The 20,947-nt window shown below is 53.5% G+C and overlaps 1 protein-coding gene across 1 annotated transcript in view; it reads left to right on the top strand.

Annotated features, from left to right (window-relative positions):
* Window positions 1-20,947, top strand: part of Cdh22 (cadherin 22) — a 141,196-nt gene that overhangs the window by 54,488 nt on the left and 65,761 nt on the right. Inside the window, exons 2-3 of the mRNA XM_004663892.2 lie at window positions 9,025-9,625; window positions 18,550-18,844. Of these exons, the coding sequence (XP_004663949.2) occupies window positions 9,350-9,625; window positions 18,550-18,844 (571 nt within the window). The 5' untranslated portion in view covers window positions 9,025-9,349. The remainder of the gene's footprint in view (window positions 1-9,024; window positions 9,626-18,549; window positions 18,845-20,947) is intronic.

The following is a 20,947-nucleotide window of genomic DNA, read 5'->3' as shown; positions in this document are numbered from 1 at the left end:
TGTTTACCAGCCTGTTCCTGAGCATGTCTCATGAGTTTCTTAGAGTTCGGCCACTGTGCTGGTTGGAACGCGGAATGTCCCCCATACGTTCGTGCGTTTTGAAGGCCTGGGACCCGGATGGTGGCAATTTGGGAGGTGGAGCCTTGCTGGAGGAGGTGTGTTGCTGGGGGCAGACTTTGTTATAGTCCAGCTCCCCCTTGCCAGAGCTCAGCTAACTCTTGCTGCCTCCTGCCAGCTGCTGAGGCTGTGTCTACCTCCCAATTATGTGTGGGCATGTGACAGTGCCCACCTCCCAAGGCTGTGTGGGCATGTGACAATGCCCACCTCCCAAGGCTGTGTGGACATATGACAGTGCCCACCTCCCAAGGCTGTGTGGACATGTGACAGTGCCCACCTCCCAAGGCTGTGTGGGCATGTGACAGTGCCCACCTCCCAAGGCTGTGTGGACTTGCCAAGCATGCCACCCTCCCTCCATGATTCTACATGGAGACAGATAAGTCAAGTCTGAGTACAGAGACAGCACTGGGGAGATCTTGAACTCCCTGTTGGTGCCCTGGCCTTAGGTTCAATATAGACAGGGGTGGCTGGGGCACTGAGCAGCCTCCACATGGATGAGGGTGTGTTGGAGAGGAGTGCCAGCCAGCTGTTTTCTTTCCTGTCCTTTGTGCCCATCTTTTCTCCTTGGTAGCATCCAGCTCCCAAGCCCCGAAGCTCTGGTAGACCTTAATCCCACACCCGCACCAACACTAGAGATGTAACCCACGCCCAGACCCCGTAACATCCCATGGGCTTGGCCCATGCAGAGCAGGCCCCACCCAGCCACGTACAGGATGCACAGGCTGCTCACTTCGCCAGCCATGAGCCACGCACGCTCAGGTACACACATGGCTTATGTGCCATGGGCATATTGAGGACTCCTTGTTTATGGCTCTACCATGACTTCCTCCTGAGATCCTGTTAGGGCAACAGGGATGGGGCATCCTGCCCAGTACCCCGCCAGCCCTCGCTGCAGTTTGTATAGTGCCAGGACCCTTTTTCCCCAGGGGAGAGCATTAAGTGAGTGGAAGTAATGTCCCCTCAGGGAGCAGGCTGCAGCTGGACACAGAGCGCTCCAGTCCCAGGATCCAGTGGGCACCATGCCCTTGGGACTCAGATGGGACAGACAGGAGCCAGCCTGCAAGGCACAGTGCCCACTGGCAGCCCTAGGAGCCAGGCGGGCACGGAGAGAGTACGTGGGCGAGCTCACACAGAGCCAGGCAGAAAGAACAAGGGAATGAATGAGAAAAGGGATAAACGTGTACCTTCCAGGTTCCGCTCCCCCAGGCTCCATCCTCCTGGTGAGGTTCTTACAGCTACCTTCTGCTGCCTCTATCCTCCTCGTCATAGGACGTATGGGTCTCCTGAGCAGTATTTACAGCACATGAGTGTACCGGTGACCTCATGGTTAATTGTTCCAAAGCCCTGTGCCAGCCAGCATACTCGATATGTGGAGTAAGGGTCCAGGGTTCAAGTGGCCAGAAACCGTGGTGGCACTAGTCACTGACATTACTTATTCCTCGTGAGCATGGTCTCCCGACCTTACCTTGGCCCTCGGAGGCCGGCGCTGCCATCCCCATTTTCAGATGAGAAAAACTGAGGTCTCCCCCACACACCAAATGGACCAAGTGACCCGGGCCTCACACACACTGTCAAACAACAGAGCCAGGACCCCGCTCCAACACTGGGCCTCGTGGTCTCAGGTCCCCTACAGGTTCAATTCTGCCCCAGAAATCAGGGCTTTAGGGATGAGGCCCGAGGTGAACAGCCCCAGTCTGTTCCACACAAACCCTCCTGGGCTCTGTCCTGCCAGGAAGTCACTGTGTTGGCCCCTCTTCTCACTCTTGGCTGGATGGATCTGGCCTTTCCTCTGTCCCCAGGGAGACAGCCAGATGACGAAGGAGAGCTGGCACCCCAGCTTTCTACAGTGGTGGTGCCAGGCACGAAGACATCCAGACAGGACATGCTGGCCACCACCTCTGATGGCAGAAGGACAGAAATAGTGTGGCAATGTCGCCAGGAGAATAGGGGGAGTCACGGCGGAGCCGCAGAGCCGGGGGCTCCCTGGTGACATGCAACGTCACGTTGCCTGGGCAGCCCCTGAAGTCTGTCTGGAGCAAGTCTCCCCTGAGTTCCTCCCAGTCTCCAGTGCCGTGCTGTGCTGTGGAAGGTAGGCGTGGTTCGGAGCCTGTCCTCACAGGCACAGCAAGCCCCAGGGGTAGACTCAGCTAGACGGATCTGAGATACTCCCAGGGAGAGAAAAAGAATGTGGTGGAAACAGGTGCTGGAATTGGACAAGTTATTCAGGGGTTCAGCAGTGCCGTGAGGGACATAGATGGTTCCCTCTTCCCTTTATAGGTCTTCTTGGCCCTTTGGAACAGCTCCCTGTGTCACCCCAAAACGGCTGCCGTTGCTCCAGCCATTACTTACTCTCATGTGCAAAAATCAAAAAGGGTCTCCCCGTGGCATTTCTTTTTCTTTTCTTTTCTTTTCTTTTCTTTTCTTTTCTTTTCTTTTCTTTTCTTTTCTTTTCTTTTCTTTTCTTTTTAGGAGTAGAAATATTTTCCAAGAAGCTTCCCAGAAGACAGCCCTTTATATTCCATTGACTAGAATTGTGTTACAGGGTACTCGCTAAACCAATTACTGGTGGGCAGAGAGAAAATGGCTCTCTCTGGCTTAGACCACTCACTGCTCACGGAGAAGCTGAGCATGGCTCCAGTAACAGTGGATATTGAAATGACACAGAAACAAGAAAGGACGCGTCACAGTCAGCTGTGCCTTCTGTACCTCTCATCACTCTGTTTACACACCATCAATCCAGCCAGACTGCTGTGTCTGTCCACCGTCCCCTGCCCCTGTCCTGAGGGCTCCTCGGCTTGTGCTCTTTCTTCCCGTCACTTCCTGCCTCCTCATCTCCCTCCCCATGCCCATATCCTCCTCCTGAATCAAGGATCTGCTCCAGGGCCCCTTCCAGGTGCCTGTTCTGGTTACCCAGTTAGATGCCAGCTTCCAGTGCTTTCCCTTTCATGTGCTTTGTTAAGTTGCTTTTGTGGTTGTTGTTTTAAAAAGAGAAAAAAAAAATCTCTCCTATTCATCCTGGGGCGTGTGTGTCTGTCTATGGGGCCTGGCTCAGTGAGGGTTCAGTGAGTGTTATTGGGTAGGCATGGGAACTGTACATTGCCCCAGCATGTGGTAAAAGCTGGTGAGGGGTCCTGGAGGAGGGGCATGTGTCGATAAGTTGTCTGCATTCCAGAACTGGGAACTCCTTATCTGGCTTGGTAGGGAGTGTTCCGGAGTGGAGTGGATGGGTGGGTGGGTGGAGGAAGGAGGGAAGGAGGAAGGGAGGAAAGAGGGTAGATGTTTCTTAGCCCAAGGCTCACCTCTGACTACTTCTGGCTGGTCACCAGCTCTCCACACAGTAGGCTGAAATGCTTCATGGCTGTTGGAAAACAACCTTGCCCTCAGTCCCGGCCATCCTGTCCCCGCTGCGGGTCCCTTGACTTGCCCATGCTGTGGCACCCAAAGACCCATCCCTGGCCCAGCAGGGCACCAAAGCCCAGGCTCCAGCGACCACTGTGGTGGGTCTCTGCCACATCACGTGGTTAACTTCTTGCCCATCACCCCTGCCCACTGTGTGTCCCCAGTGAAGTTCCAGAGCCTCGTTGGGGCCCTGGGCTCAGCGGTGTATAGGGCTGGCAGGGGCATGAGTGGTACTCCCTGGACACTGGTTCATGATCCCTCCTGAGCTGATGGGGAAGCAGGTAATGTGAATTCACGAATGCCACACCGGCCTCCCCATTGCCACCCTTTCTCTTTCCAGTATCTCTTATTTATTTATTTACTTACTTAAGAGAGAGAGAATGGGCATGCCAGGGCATCCAGCCACTGCAGATGAACTCCAGATGCATGCGTCCCCTTGTGCATCTGGCTCAACGTGGGTCCTGGAGAATCGAACTGGGATCCTTTCGCTTTGCAGGCAAACACCTTAATCGCTAAGCTATCCCCCCAGCCCCCGTTTTCCAGTATCTCTTGACCTCACTGTGGTCAAACTTGACCCCTTCACAACACAGTTCTTTTTTTTTGTTTTTAAAGAACAATGATGCGGCATTGTGAATGTGTCAAAAATACGACATTTCTGCTCTTTTTTTTTTTTTAAATCATTTATTAGGAAGAGAGAGAGTCAGACAGAGAGAGAGAGAGTGGGCATGCCAGGCCCTTCAGCCACTGCAAACAAACTCCAGACACATAAGCCACCCTATGCATCTGGCTTATGTGGGCTTCCCAGGAAAGCACCTTAACTACTAAGCTATCTCTCCAGCCCTCCACCCCACTTTTTGGTATTTTCGAGGTAGGGTCTCACTCCAGCCCAGGGTGGCCTTGAACTCACAGTGACCCTTTCTACCTCTGCCTCTCAAGCGCTGGGATTAAAGGTGTGCGCCCCCACGCCCAAACCTGTTTTGTTTTTGAGACAGGGTCTCACTCTAGCCCAGGATGACCTGCATCCAATCCTCAGAGATCTGCGTAGTTCTTTGTGATAACCCCCAATATCTGTTTTAAGACTCCACTTTTCAACGCCTCCCAGGGCAACTGATCCTAACATGAATTTCAGAAAGGTCAAGGCAAATCTAAACCACAGCAGACATGTCACTGGCTCACTGTGTCCCCTCCTTGCAAGGCCAGGACTCGTGTATCTTGGCTGTGCCTAACACAATGTGTGGCGGAAGCTCATCGCGGCGGATGGAAAGAAAGGCTGGGTCTGCACGTGCAAGCTGGCGTACGCGTCTGCCACCCGCACGGGAGCCCAAGCACACGGCTACACCGCCGAAGCGAGGCTGAAGGGCGGAAAGGGAAAAGCCAACATTAATTGAGCCTGGCCAGGCCCAGTTCTTAACCTCATTTGGGACTAGACACCTTTGTGCTGCAGGTTGAGGCCTGAAGCTCAGAGAAGGCTGCACACGCCCCCAAGGCTCACACAAGAGTCCCAGGGTTGCCAGACACAATCCCAGGACTCCACTGCTACCCGCCCTGGACAGACTGGATGCCGGGGCAGGTTCTGTGGTGGGCACCCCCTGGGAGAGGAGGGAGGAAGGTAGAAGGGCAAGCAGTCTGGGGCGTCCCTGGCAGGCAGTGCAGAGTGGCAAAGAGCTGGCCGGCAGCCAGGAAGCCTGGCCAACAACCAGAGGGAGGCCCTGGTAGCCAAGGTACCAAGACCCAGGTGGGGGAGGCAACAGGATAATAGGAAACAGGGTACTCAGGATGAGAGGGCACAAGTGGGTGCCAAGTGTAACCAGCAGGAGCTGCATGCCCTGTTCACCGGAGTAGCACTTTTTCCCATCCCCAGAGGTGCCCTACGACAAGAGAGATCCAAGTCCCCGGTTCAAGGCTCTGCTCCAGCCCCGAGTGAGCAGTATACTTCAGATGGCGCTCTCCGTCTTCACTTACTCTGAACTGGGGCTTGGACCCAGGTCTTTGGCCTCAGCGGCTTACCGGCACCCCAAATTCCGCATATCCAGACATCTCTTGGGATTTAAATCTGGGTGCACCTCTGCCCAGTCCACATCCTCTGAGAGACCCCCTCCCCAGAGCCTCCTCTCCCTCCATTCAGTCTGTCCCTCTGCCCCCGCCTCTCCCGCCTCATTCTCCCCCTGGGATCGTGTTACAGTCATTCCTTTACCCCCTGCCCCCCATACTCCCAAAGGTCAGTTCCCTGAGGGCCTGGACTCAGTTTATGGCTATGTCCCCTGACTGGCTCTGGGGCTGGCATCCCGGAAGTGCTAAATAAATATTTCTGGAGAGGGAAAAAAGCCAGCAAACACACATCTTTCTCCTGGTAACTGGTCCCATCTTGCTGCTGCACATAGAAAAAAAGAATTTTCAAAAATCTGCTGAATGAGCGAGTGAATGCATGAGTGAATGAATGCAGTACATTTCCGTTTCCCGTCCTGGGCATTTGATGAACGGGTGAGTGATTGAATCCCGGGGCACTCAGCTTGCAAAAGGTGTTATAAACAAAGGAATAAGGGAAAGGGGGAGGGAAGAGTCGGAAAGAGCAGTGGCAGCCAACAGGTGGGTGCCCGAGCACATCAGCGGCTGCCCCCCCTCCCCCAGCACGCTCAGCCTCTCGATCCGCCCCCTCCTCGGCGCTTCCCGGCTTCACTGTGCAGACCTGGAGCCGCCTGACCGAGCCAGGGGAACAGTTCCCCAGCAGCACGAAGGGAAATCATAAGCTCCAGGAAATGAAGGCTTCGGAGTGTACCTCCTCCTCACCCGTAACTCCAGCCTCGTTACGACCAGCCAGCCAGGCCATCGTGTGGGGAATCAGAACAGTCCCTAGAAGCAGCTGCTCAGCAGGGAGTCACACCCGGGCCCACAGAGCGAGTGGCAAGGGGGGCGGCATGGAGGATGCTGTGCGCTCACAAGCAGATCACGTTTCTTCTGGCCCCGGTTAGGTTAGGTCAGGCTAGGGCCCAGAGGGATGAGGGGACACCATGTCCAGGACTGCCCTTTCTGTTTCCTCTGAGTACTGTTGCTATTGGCCCATGGCCATCACCTTCAATGATTTGACCTACCATCAAGTCCCTGGCACACACATAAGAACTGGTGCTGTGAAAAAAAAAAAAAAAAACCCTGGAGGGTTGGCATCTGCCACCTGGGTACACGGAACTCACGTGACAAGATGGCATGAGACCACCACTGTGGTGCTTGTCAAAGGAGGTGTCCCACATTTCCACCCCAGATATTCAGAGAACTTCTTTGTCCAAGGGTCTAACTCCAGCCAGGTCCGCCTCACACCTAGCTTCTGCCCAGCCGCACACCCCCACGCTGCCATTGACACATTCACTGGCCTTACCTCTGCCCCAGGTTTAGCCTAGGCGCTAGGAACCAAGGCAGATAAGCTCACAGTTCAGTATTATGGGAGAAGAGCAGAAAAAAATTAGCCAGGCGTCGTGGCACACGCCTTTGATCCCAGCACTTGGGAGGCAGAGCTAGGTGGATTGCTGTGAGTTCAAGGCCACCCTGAGATTACATAGAGAATTCCAGGTCAGCCTGGGTTAGAGTGAGAACCTATCTTAAAAAACAAACAAAAGAAAAAGAAAAAGAAAAAAATTGGGCTGGAGAGATGGCTTAGCGGTTAAGCACTTGCCTGTGAAGCCTAAGGACCCCAGTTTGAGGCTCAATTCCCCAGGACCCATGTAAGCCAGATGCACAAGGGGGTGCATGTGTCTGGAGTTCGTTTGCAGTGGCTGGAGGCCCTGGCATGCCCATTCTCTCTCTCTCTCTCTCTGCCTCTTTCTCTCAAATAAATAAATAATAAACAAAAAAACATTTTTTTAAAAAGAAAAAATAGCTCTCTCTTCAAAGAAGAGACATGTTCTAGAGCCAAATACGAGTGTCCGTGGCCCTGAAACAGTGTCCCAGTCACTCTCTCACCACTGGGGCAAAACACCCAACTAGAAGCAGCTGATGGGAGAAAAGGGTTTACTTCGAGCTTACAGTTTAGAGGGGAAATTTTCCTCACGGTGGCATGAGCAGGAAGTCAGTTCACACCATGCCACATATCTGGGCAGAGGTAGTCTAGGTACTGGGTTTGGAGCAGAGCTAATAAGTCCAAGCTCCGCCCCCAAGGACACGCCTCCTCCAGCAAGGCTCCACCTCCCAAAGGCTGCAGCAGCTGGGGTCTCAGTATGAGGTTTAATCACAGACATAGGAGGCTGTGGGGGACCTTTGCTTTCAAACTACCACAGAGACTTAAGCTACTCCCTATTCCAGTTTCATGAAGGTTTTACAGTCACAACAACAGTAAACCAAGGCACTTTTCAAATGCACTGGTGGAAACATCAGGTAGGGGCCTTATAACGGAGCGTGTGGGCCTCAGATGCTGTCTGATGACATTCCTAGCTTTTGGGTTAATGGGTATTAAGAGATCAACTTCAACACTCCAAAGGATTTAGAGTCACACACAGAGATGGGCAAAAAATGGCTACTTAAGGGGCCATTCCAACCCCCCCCCCACACACACACACACACATAGTCATTGAAGTTCTAATCAGCAACCAATCCACCTTGTTAGAAGCAGCTTGGATCTGGGAACTTCAGTTCACAGCAGGGCGTTGGTGCGCAGTGCCATATCGGGGCATGGGGGCGGGCGAGGGGTGTGAGCGCCTACCTCCACTGCGCTTCTCGGTGCCTGAAATTCCTCTGCGAAAGCATGGCTGTCCCGTAAACACCCACATCAAGCCATTATTCATCATCATGGCTCGAGTAGGCGTGAGTCCCTCGGATCCTTTCTTGCTCGGAGTGGGATCCGATGGAGGAGGGAAGGAGAGATGGATGGATGTGGACAGGCTGGCCTGGGCTGGTTGGGGGCAGGCAAGGAAAGGGGAAAATTTGGGGGGATAGAGGTACCAAGAGGGGCTAATAGCTATTCAGAGACACTCAGAGCTGTCCAAACAACGCCCCGTGGGACTCCAAGGCTCCCTTCCAGTAAGGGATGTGGAGGAGACAACTCCCAGAGGGCTTTCTCTGAGCCCCTGTCTGGATCCCGTAGAAGATGGAATGTGGCGGCTAGGAGCCACACTTGGCACTTGTGGGTCTGGAAGTCCCAGAGACTTTACAGCTTTGGGGATTCCAGGGGATAGAGCAGCCCCGGCCAGAAAGATTGTCAGCCAGGGGCAGGGCCAGCAAGCTCTGAGTCAGCATGGGAGCAGGAGAGAGACCTTGGAGCCAGGGCTGGGACAAGGTGCTTCGGAAAGAGGTGGGAAGGTGAAAACATCTTGGGAGCCGAAGTTAGGGGCAGAAGCGGGTGTGGGAGGCTCACCTGCCACCCTATGCGACCCCCAGGAAGAGAGAGTTACCGAAGTCAGTATCATATATGTGCCACCTTACAAAAGGCCAGGCACGTAGTAGGTATTTAATTAGTTTCCACTGGCCTAAAGACAAATTCAGCCTGATAGAATGCCCTCAGATGTTTCCTCTTCTATTCTGCAGGCTTGGAATGGAGCTGGACAGGCCCTAGGCCTCCAAGGATCTCAAGGTCTACTCAGCCTCAACCCACGTCGTCTTGGTGCAGGGACCATGGCATGCAACGAACTCAGGAGCTGTGGTGACGCTGCCTGGTGACTGGGCCAGGGACTTCAGCAAGGGGGGCGCGGGCGGGGACCGGGCTGTCCATGCCCCGGTTCGGCCAGCGCCCCCTCCCCGTCCAGCCGGGCTGCCCGGCAGCCTTGTTGAGGCCACCATGTGACCTGGCGCTGAGTCATCGTGGGACCAAGCTCCCCTGCCTCCCCCCGGTCCATGCTCCTGGGGCCGACCCATGCAGCCAAGCATGAGGCCCCGGCCGGAAGGTGGGGTGCTCCGGGCAGGAGCCGCCCTGTCACCCACACTGCTGCTGCTGCTGCTGCTGCCGCCACCCGCACCACTGCCGGGCCACCTGTGGGCCGCGGGCACACCTGCACCGTCGTCATCTTCATCACCCTCATTGTCTCAAGACGGCATTCTGGGCACAGGCCGGGTGAAGAGAGGCTGGGTGTGGAATCAGTTCTTCGTGGTGGAGGAGTACACGGGCACTGAGCCCCTGTACGTGGGCAAGGTAAAGCGGGACTCTGGGGACGCCCACGGTAGGCATAGACGCTAGCTGCTGTCTCCAGAACTTTCTTCTAGCTGATCTCCGGTCCCACTTCTGCCCCCATGCCTTCCTCAACCCCATGCTGCTGGTATCCCAGACAGAGAAAGCCAGTGAGACAAACCAGTCCCCCCCCCCCATACATATAGGTAGAACAGGCCAGAAAGTTTGCAAATCTGATCACATCACTCATGTACACTGGCCTCCTGCCTAAAATGCTTCCATACTTGCTGTGCACGTAGGGTCACACCTAGGGGCTCGCCTGCCCTCTGCAAAGTCGGGCGGGGGAGGGTCCCCCCTGCCTCTCTGTCTCTTGTTTCAGCCGTACAGCTGGTCTAGACTGATGTCCAGAAAGGTTGTCCCATATCCTAGGCACCCTCCTGTCACCCCTCTGCCCAGGTTACCTGCTCTCCCTGCTCTGACCTGTTCCTTCTACCACATTCCCTATACTCGCTGCAGGTCTCAGCTCAAATGCCGCTTCTCAGAGAAGCCTCTGCCTGACCACAACAGCTCAGGACAGATGAGTGGACACTCCGTCCCCACATACCCTTGAGGTCCCTGTATCTTTCCTTCATGTGCTTTAATTATGAGTGCTTGTTTGGTTATGCAATTAACACTTGTCTCTTCCGTCCGACCGTGTTTCTTTCACTCACCATTAAATCCCCAGTGCCCAGTGCCAGAGAAGCTCCCACACTGTCCAGTGAATGAATGCATGCTGCCTTCTCCAATTCTGAGTCAATGCTGGTCAACCTGGCTAAAGATCTAGGCCCAGGATTATAAAGAACTGAGGGCTTGCATTCGTCCATTTGTTCCTTGCCCCTCATGGAGGCCAGGGGTCAAGATGCAAGGGGGTGAGGGGGATGAAATTATGACCCAACCTCTGGAGACTTGGGGGTCTCCAGAGTATCACAGACACCCTCAGAAACCAGTACCTGGAACCAAGTCGGTACTCATAAAGTAGTATTTTTTAAAGTATTTTTATTTATTTATTTGAAAGAGGCAGAGAGAACAAGGAAAAGAGAGAGAAAGAGAGAATGGGAGCACCAGGGCCTCTAGCTACTGCAGACGAACTCCAGATTCATGTGCCACCTTATGCATCTTGTTTACACGGGTCCTGGAGAATCGAACCTGGGTCCTTTGGCCTTGCAGGCAAACACCTTAACCACTAAGCCATCTCCCCAGCCCTTAAATAGTGCAATAGTATAATAGTTGGCTGGCTTCATGGGTGTGTTGGGGGGAGCACCTGACCTGGGTTTGGGTCTTAGCCCATAAGTAGATGTTCGCTCAGGTTGATGGGGAGGAAGTTAGAGCCTGTGCAAAGACCTGGAGGCTTGAAGGAGCCTGGCTTATTCACTGATGTCGGGAGTAGAAATGAAATAGAAGGTGATTGAAAGTACGTGGCACCCAGGGACAATACTCTAGCTTTTGTTTAGGCTAACAGCATGATCTGCTACATGGGCCTGACGATTGGGAGGTAAGTGGCACTGAGGACAGAGCTCAGCCTCTGACAGGGACCAGATGAAAGCTGGTATATAAACCCAAAGTCTGCTGGTAGGAATCGCAGCTCTCCTGTGGTCTAGACTCAGGAGTCACTGCTCCTCTGCTCCTGTCCCTCTATACTTGGGGTTGAAGTCAGTCACCACGACAGAACAAAGCCAGATCGCACAGATGAGCTCACACAGGCTCAGGCCTCGTTCTAGATCATGCAGCGTCCTCATGGCACAGGAGGGCCAGCTGACTATAGGCCAGGCAAGCAGGAAGGATGGAGGAGGGCAGGTGTTCATGGACAAGTAGCTAAGAAATGCAAGTTCTAATGGCCTGTCTTGCCAGCCTGTTTTCCTCATGATCTTGAATACACTCCTTCACCTTCCTAAGACTCGTGTCTTTATCTGAGGACATGGGGTTTCCTGAGAAGCTTGAGGATTAAGATAACAAATAGCCCATAAACTGTCCAGCCTACGACTTGTCTGTTTATTTTTTTATTATTCTCATCTAAAATGCTTAATTCTCTAAGTGCAAGGTGGAAATTAACGTTCTCTTTTGTAAGTGGGGAAACTGAGGGCAGAGAGGGCGAAGAGCTGGAGTAGGCAGCGGGCTGAGCCAGTGTTTGCACCCCTGAGGGCTGTAGTTTCTGATGTCACAGGGAGAAGAGGCCAGCCTCGTGCCGAGTCCTGACCTGAGAGACCTCCATGCCTGGACAAAGGTATGGCCTGTCCAGGGTCTCCAGAAGGGCTCTGAAACATCTTTCTAAGGCTGGAGGAGGAGGTGGTTGGCTCAGAGGTCAGCGGCCCAGCAGTCAGAGCTCTGCAAAAGCCACCTAGGTCCTAAAAAGAGAAACTCAAGATGCAGCGTGTATCTGCAGCATCTGGTCAGTCTTTATGATCTCAGTGTCAAGCGTGAGCCCCACAATGTCACCTTGAACCAGCCTGTTGGCAGATGGGGGTTCCTAATCACCCCTTTCATTATAAGAAGGTCTGACTGGGGCCGAGGAGATGGCTCAGTCGGTAAAGTGCTTGCTTTCTTCACAAGCACAGGGGTGTGAGCTCAATCCCAGTGCCCGTGTAAAAAAAAAAAAAAAATGGCAAGAGGGTAGTGCTTACCTGTAACCTCAGCTCTGGGGAGGCAGAGACAGAAAATTCCCAGCTCTACCTGGCCAGCCAGGCTAGTCTAACTGGTAAGTGCCAGGTGTTGTGTGGTATAGGCCTCTCATTTCCTCACCAGCTTCTGCCTTCACAAACACTGAGTGACTGTTGGCTAGCCTGGCTAGAGATCTGGGCCCGGGACCATAGAGAACAGAGGACTTGTACACATCCACTCCGTCCTTGCTTTTCATGAAGCCACTCCTGGCTTGATACCTCCTCCTTTGATCGCCTCTGCCTGGAGCCCTTGCTGTCCAGGCCAGCTCCAGGTGAGCACTCCATGCAGGGAGCGAGAAGTTTCCATAGCCTCACAGACATTGACCCTGTATACTTTCTCACCAAGGGAGGAAGCCTGAGGTATGACCAGAGTACCAACTGGAGCTAGGCCGGTACACTCACATTTTGGGCACCCCTGTCCCCAGTCCCAAAATCCTCCTGGGCACCCAGGCATCCTCACTTCCCACACTCCTTGGAGGGGAGTTGACCCCCGAGAATGCATGCTTGGGGCTTTTAAAAGCTACCTACCTCCTCCTTGCCAACTGAGCCCGCGCACGTATGTACATACGTAGGCTCACGCTCCTCGCTCTGGAGGAAGGACTTCATGGTTTCTGTGAATTCGCTGCTTCCTGGTCCCCCCACTCCAGGGAGCTGCTCCAAGCATCCAACCATTCGTCCTTGTCGAATTCCAAAGGTAGCTTAGCAACAGCGCCAGGCAGTGAACCCCGGGCGCCCAACAGTAACCTGTTCACAGCCTCCTCCTCCTCCATCACTCACTGCCAGGAACCTCAGGGGCATGCAGGTGGCAGGTTATCGCCAAGGCCCCAGCAACAGCTCCCTCCGCTGCCCCGCCCAGCGGGCCTTCCCAGCCACCTCTCTTCGCCTTCTCACATACACCCCACCCCAAACCCCCTCCCAGCATTCCCATAAAGTCTGGGTAGTTTGACTAATCCCCTTCCTGAACTGTAATTTCCCCCAGGCTCCTGTCAGCTGGGTGTGGATTTTGTAGGATTTTTAATTTTTTTTTTAAAAAACGATAGAATTATGGGGTCAGCACTTATGACCAACTCCTGTGGGTGGTGAGATCTATTTTAGATATACGGCAGGATTAGAGTGGGGAGGAGTGTGGATTTAATTAAGTTGCTAATATTTAAAGAAAATTGATGAACTCCTGGTTTACGAGGAGCGCCACATGAACAGACCCCTCACATTCCGGGGGAGGCTTTTTATTTGATTTGCTTTCCGTTTAAATCCTGGGCTCGTTTTATTTGCGTAGCCTCGCTGTCCGTTTAATTGTCTTTAATAAGGAAAACGTACCTCTGCTCGCATTTAATTTTGATTTAATTAGGAGGAAGTAATTAATGGCCTCCTAAATCCCATTTTTCAGCCCCCCTGGGATGAAAAACCATCACTCTCATGTTTTCTGTTGTGTATGATGAAGGGTTGGGGTTGGGGTGGAGGGGGTGGCTCCTCTCAAGGGGCGGGCATCTCTGGATGCCATTAGTTAGAACAGGGCTGGGTATTACATTGGCCTCGGAGCTGTCTTTCGTGAGCTGTGTAGCTCTAGGTGGGATTTGCAGCCTCTCTGGGCCTCAGTTTGCCCATCCATATAATGGGTCTGCCCATTGCATAGACCATAATCTCTCATGTGGGATCTAAATGAAGTGCTGTGGCTGAAGCAGCATAGGGATCCAACAACTGTGCTCCTTTGTCTAGCTCATGTGTACTTGGGGCTGAGCCATGACTGGGTCCTCACAAAATCCCAAAAGACAGCTGGAGCACTCTAGTGATAGTTGCAATATGTCATTAGACGAGCATTCTGTATGCTTGCTACTGGACCCTGAGCTGGGAATTGGAGAGACAGGAATGTTGTTTTTGTTGTTGTTTGTTTGTTTTCTGCAGACGTTGTCAGGCTTTTAGTGTGCGAACATCCTGGGAACTCAGACCTAGCAACTCAAACTCAGTCCCCGAGGTCCACAAGGCAGGGGGCACCCACGTGACAACCCCAATTAGCTGCTACAGGGGTCGGGGCATGGAGGGCGCGGGCGGGGAGCAGGGATAGAGCAGGTGATGCTCTGCCACCACACAGCAGGAGACTCGCAGAGGTTTGACGGTCAGAAGACGTTGGGAGAAGTCCATGAGTCATTGCTGGGTAGATCTGAGTTTCTGGCCCTTGTGTTTAGAGGTCGGGGGGGGGGGAATAGATGAAGAAAGTAAACTAGGAGGAACACCCCCCCAGTCCCGTCACAGTCCAAAGAAGAAAAGGGGAGGGTAGTATCTACATGAAGCACTTATTACATGCCAGGTATTTTTCTTACACTGTCTTATGAATCTTCAGAATCCGTGCAGACATAATGGTCCCATTTACAGATGAGAAAACTGAGGCTCAGAGAAGGCCAGCTATTAGCCAGGGCGTGGTTTGGCAGGTCACAGCAGCGTAGTGGCACAGTTGAGACTGGCACGCAAGCTACTCCTGACTTCAGACCCATTATCCTTTTCTGATTTGTGATTTGAGGTCCTTTTTTCAAATAGTAAAACTGAGGCACAGAGAGAAAAGGCCACTGATGACCAGTGGTGACGGCCTGCTAGGTGCGTGACAAAGGCTAGAGGCAGGACTAGCTGCTCTCCAGCCCATCTTCTACTAGGAGCACCTTGAGGTGACCTGCCAGGTTCCCTAAGGCTGCAGCAGGACTGGCCGGCACTTTGGAGTCCAACAGCCTTGGACCCACCTCAGCCTCTTACCAGAAACTCCACAAAGTCCAGTTTGATCTTTACAGAGTCTGCCGCATGTCTGACACACAGTTGGTGCTCAGCACACGTGAGCACCGTCCCCCAGCCTCCACACCCCAGCGGAAAGGCTTCACAAACATCTTCTTAGAGTCAAGCCAGGCACGCCCCTGTCCACTCAAAGCTAAGACCCAACCGACCCCGGGTTCACAGCTCTGAGCTTTGCACTCCCCGGGCTGGTTGGCCCTGTCTGACCCCATAGTCCCCAGGGACCCCCAAGAGCAGCCGCTGGGTTCCAGCATGAGCTCTGTGTCACACTTCACAGAACACCAATGACATCATCACCGGGCTCCACTCCCTCCTCCTCACTCCTTACAGAGAGCGAGTGATCGTCACACGAGCTCTGAATGGCAATGTGGAGGGCTGCCGGGACTTCTTGGATACCCAGGAGACAGAGGGAAGGAGGTGTTCGTGGGCAAGGAGATGAGACCGTCGCCAACATTTGATCATTTAACCCTCACTGGCACTAGCTAGAGCACCTTGGCCTCTTCAGGTGGGAAAACAAGGCTGAGGTGCCCATGGTCACAACCTCAGTGCGTGAGTCAGGAACGTGACTTCCATGCTGAGCTGTGTGTCCGAGCAAATGACTTCCTGTCTGTGTGTGTGAGTTTCTCATGTGAGGAATGGCCATGGTCACCTTTCACCGGGCAGTGAGGAATGCCAGTAAGGGGACAGCTGTCAACTTCCCTCTTCTAAGGGTCTCTGTTGTACCGCACTGCTCCGAAGTGTGTTGATTGAATGCACAGGCGGCAGGTCTGATTGGGAAATGAGTGGGGGCACCCCAAGAGGGCTCAGATCCCTCCTCCCACAGATCTCCTTGGGGAAAGGTAGAAGAAGAGCGTCAGTAGCTAATGGGAGAGACCAGTCCCCTCATCCCCGACTGCCGATGATTCAGGGCCGACGTCCTGAGATAATTTTATTGGGGGCATTAAACTGAGTTATGAGGTTTTTACAATCCAGCCACTTATGAGAAATCTATTAACAGTAACTGGACAGGAAGAAGGCTTCTCGGCGGAGCCCAGGACAGGCATTAATTGGGGCAATCTATAACAGGACAGGGACCCGGAAAGGTTCCACCACACGCCTCCATTTACTCCCGTGATTTCTGCTGAGAATCAGCAGAGTCGCCAAAAAGAGAGAGATGCCCATTAATCGGCTAATGAAATATGAAAATGTTTATGGGCCGTTCAATCTTCCAAATGGCACTTCTATAATCCACCTTTCAGACGCAAAGTTCCACCCGCAGAATTTACACCCCAGCTCCTCTCGCGTGGCAAGCGTGGGCTGTCCTCCCTGTTCGTGATGAGTTCTCTGCCTCTCGTTCTCAACTGAGGGGCCCCAGGCCAAAAAGCGTTAGAGATTGCCTTCATCGTCCCCTCTCCGTCTCCAGGGATGCTCAGAGGGGAACACGGCCGCCAGCTTCGTCAGGGTGGGTTTCCTGTGCTCAGGAAAGCTTGGAGACTTGGCATTGGAGGGCGAAGTCTTATATGTGTCTGTTTACGAGAAAACAGACTTTTGCTGGCTCCTCCTTGAAGAGATTTGGTGCAGCGGGAACAGCCTGGAGTCTGGTGCCTAGCAGTACCGGGCAGAAATCCCAGCTATATATAGTGAACCCTTAGTAATAGTATAATAGTGATAGCTAACATTAGGTGGATATTTATTCTTAGGCAAGGCTGGTTTTCAGCTAGTGCCAACAGGTTTCATTGCATGGGTTGTTAAAATAGTGAAATACCATGTATCATATTCTCTGTCCTCTCCCAGCTCCCCGCCTCCTGGGCCCTTGGGTGATCTAGCAACCACTGGGGTCCTGTTCGACCACTGTGGGCAGCACCCTGCTAGCTCGCTCTGTGGCTGTTGGGTCTTTTAATGTCAGCAGCACCAGGCAGCTCAGGGCCTTAGGGGACTGTCAACCCAGCTGCTCTGGAAGGATGGGTTATTACGATGGCCATGTTACAGATAAAGCGACAGACCCAGATAGTAGAGATGCCTTGCAAAGGCGCCCTGAGGGGCAATGCTGCAGGCAAGTTGGCTAGGGTGCATGGCCTCTTCCTTCCTCTGGGCCCCTTGGTAGAAGCTCTGGGATGGAACGAGGGAGGGCAGGGAGGGGAGCCAGGCAGCCCCTCAATACTCTGACCCCAAGTCGGTAACGTCACATTTGTGATCCTTAACAGGAAAATGAAAAGCAAAAAGTCTGTAAGGCTTGCTCAAACAGGGTTTGTTTTCCAGAGTCCTAATCTAAATAAAGGCACTCACTTGTCCCCCTCACCCACAAGCCCCCCGCCCCCCCGATGCTGGTACGCAACAGATCCACTTGGAATCCTGCCTCCTTCCTTCTCTCTCCCTTCACTTCAGGTCTCCAGCTCCTCCTCATAGAACTTAAGATGCAGTAGTTATCTCCTGGGGTGCCAAGCCCAGGGGGAGGGGGCCCTGGACCTAGAGCTAAGAGTGAGGTCTCCGGGGACTTACCCAGAACTAACCAGACCCCTGGGTGATTTGCATACATGCTGAGGGTTGAGGAGCTCAGCTCCAGCTCCCCTGCAAGCCCCAACAATGTCACCATGGCTTGATGGACTTGGCGATCCTGGAGGAGAATGGAGGGGAATCCAGAAAGGCTTCCTGAAAGAGGTGCCATGTAAACGGAGCCTTGCAGAGTGGGTTGTCAGTAGGCAGAGAAATAAGGGTGGGTGCTCAAAGCAGGAGCAAGGCAGAGGGGCAAGGAAGTGTGGTTCTATGGTTCTAGATTTCTGTGTGAGTGCGTGTGTGTTTAGATTTTTTTTTTTTTTGCTTTTTTTTTTTTAAGGCAAGGTCTTACTCTAGCCCAAGATGACCTGAAATTTACTCTGTTTTTGAGGTTGTTGTTTATTTGTTTGTTTTTGAGGTATGGTCTCATTTGAGCCCAGGCTGACCTGGAACTCTGTAGTCTCAGGCTGGCCTGGAACTCACAGAGATCCTCCTACCTCTGCCTCCCGAGTTCTGGGGTGAAAAACTTGTGCCACCACATCCAGCTCTGAAACTTACTCTGAAGCCCAGGCTGCCATCAGACACATGATGATCCTCCTGCCTCAGCCTCTCTGCTCGTGATGAGTTCTCTGCCACTTGTTCTGCTGTTGAGGGGTCTGGAGTCCACAGGCCCAAAGAGGGACACAGATGTGAGCCATTACATCAGGATCAGCTCTGGACTTCTTCATACAGGAAAAAAGGGGGACCATGGGAGCAGGGGAGGGAGTGTTTAGAAGCATCTTTGAGGCTGACAGCTCTGGGGGCCTAGAGGCAAGTGAATCATGGGGTCACATGTGAAACACTCCAGACCCAGCACAGGCTGTAGTGTGGACACGAGCGTGGTTTCAGACTCACTGTGTTGAAGGAGAGACATGCTCAGGAACAGACCCCCACGGGATTCGAGAGGGGTGGCAGAGAGGAGCCGCCTCCCTCAACCACCACCACTGTGCCTTTCTCTCACCTCCCCAGATCCACTCGGATTCCGATGAGGGCGATGGGACCATCAAGTACACCATCTCAGGTGAGGGCGCTGGGACCATCTTCCTGATCGATGAACTGACAGGTGACATCCATGCCATGGAGCGCCTAGACCGTGAGCAGAAAACCTTCTACACGCTGCGGGCCCAGGCCCGGGATCGCGCCACCAATCGCCTGCTGGAGCCTGAGTCGGAATTCATCATCAAGGTGCAGGACATCAACGACAGTGAGCCGCGCTTCCTGCACGGCCCCTACATTGGCAGCGTGGCTGAGCTGTCGCCCACAGGTGGGCTGGGGACAGGTGATGGCCAGGAAAAGCGCGCTAACAGAAGGTTTCCCAAGGGGAGATGGCAGGTCTGAATAGAGTCTGCCGGGAGGGGTTGGAGCAATGGTGTAGCCACCCATGGGTGCAGGGGACAAGATGGGAGCCCGGGTGGCCACCCATAGGAGCCAAGGATGGAGCTGGGCATAGTCCCAGCTGCATAGCAGGGCAAACACACACACACACACACACACGCACGCACGCACGCACGCACACACACACTCACATCCTCTGCCACATCCGTGCACACAGCCCCTATAAGGACACGGGTCTTCATGCTGGTTTGGTTACTGTTGCAGTCAGGTTCACATTGCTGGTAGAAATCACCCAACCAAGAGCAGCTTGTGAGAAAAAGAGGTTTATTTTGGCTTACAGATTTGAGGGGGAAGCTCCATGATGGCCGGGGAAAATGATGGCATGAGCAGGGCGTGGACATCACCCCCTGGCCAACATAAGGTGGACCACAGCAACAGGAGAGTGTGCCAAACACTGGCATGGGAAGACCGGCTATAACATCCATAAACCCACCCCCAACAATACACTGCCTGCAGGAGGCATTGATCCCCAAATCTCCATCAGCTGGGAACCTAGCATTACCAACACCTAAGTTTATGGGGGACACCTGAATCAAACCACCACAGTAACACATTCAGAGGTGGTGATATGATCACACACACAAACAGCTGAATGCCCAGAGACAACCGTGCACCCAAACTCAGCTGCACACGAGAGCTCAGCTGGGCACATGCACACAGCACACAGTCCCATATGCAAGTATCACGTGACATCATCACACACAGAGACCAGCCCTTCATGAAAGTTCAGCTGCACTCAGACAGCCCAGCCCTGGGCCACAACCCCAACACAGCCGTCATCCTACCTGGGTACCACCAAACGGGCCAGGAACCAGTAACAGTATTCTGGGACACAGCTGAAACCCAGTCGGCCCCACACAGACAGGACGACACATCTAGACAAAGCCACCTGTCCAGGAGACAGCCCTCAAGCAGAGCTCTATTGGGCAAACTTAGCCACCAGTGTGGACACAGGAGATGTCCCTCAGCAGACGCCCCTGTTCTGGACCCTGCCCTTTCCTGGACATAGCCAAGGATCACCATCCAGACAGCTTTGTTCATTTACACAGGAATGCCCTGCTCACCCCGAGCCCTGCCACCTGGGGACCCAGAGACCCTGAGGTCTCCAACATAGAATCCTGTTGTTGTGACCATAAGCACCCAAGGGCACTGTATACACCCAGCTGTGCATTTAGAACAAGAGACACACACTCCCGAACTCATAGCTGCCTGGAGACATCTCACACAGCCCTACTCAGAATGTATCACACAGAGCAGCACCCCAGATAAAGGCCTGGGGCTTCCACATGCTCATCCAGACAGCCACGTGATCCCCCAAACAGCCATGTGACCATCGAGGCTCCGCCTGGCCCAGGGCTCCTGGCGCTCGGGCGAACACTGAGTCGCGAGGAGAGCGATGCAAGCTGTCACCTTCCTCACCATGTTAGCCATGCTGGCCACAGTTACCTGTGGACCAGGTAGGCAGGAGAAGCACCCCTCATCACTTTCCACAACTGACTGCCCGCGGCGCAGGCTGGGTGTGGCCTTGCTTTGGATGGTGCGTCAGAAGCCAGGGGAGTGTGGGTACTTGGGGGAGAGCACAGCCAGACTTAGTATCCCCAGGTTGGACTAGACCTGGCATATCAACAGACAGCTGGGAGCGGAGGAGGAGGGCAGGCCAGAGAGAATGGGGAATGTGGTGGGAGAGTGGGGAAACAGGAACACGGTGAATATGGGTGTGGACTGCTCGCACACACATGGGCACATGTGTGTCTAATGTACATATCCATCCCACCTGTATGCATATGGGCACATGGGTGCCGGGGAAAGGGGCATTTTAAGGCGTTCCTGTGACATCGTGAGTGTCTTTAGAGTATATTCATTCAACATTAACAGACCTTCATTGAGTACCTGGAGACACAGTGACGAGGCACCATGTGTTCTCCATATTCTCATAAAGAATGTATTCTAGAGCCGGGCGTGGTGGTGCACG

The sequence above is a fragment of the Jaculus jaculus genome, chromosome 8 (assembly GCF_020740685.1).
Source record: "Jaculus jaculus isolate mJacJac1 chromosome 8, mJacJac1.mat.Y.cur, whole genome shotgun sequence".
In the NCBI taxonomy this organism is placed as follows: Eukaryota; Metazoa; Chordata; class Mammalia; order Rodentia; family Dipodidae; genus Jaculus; species Jaculus jaculus.
Note: the sequence above shows the minus strand (reverse complement) of the source record. Positions and strands in the feature narration are given on the sequence as shown.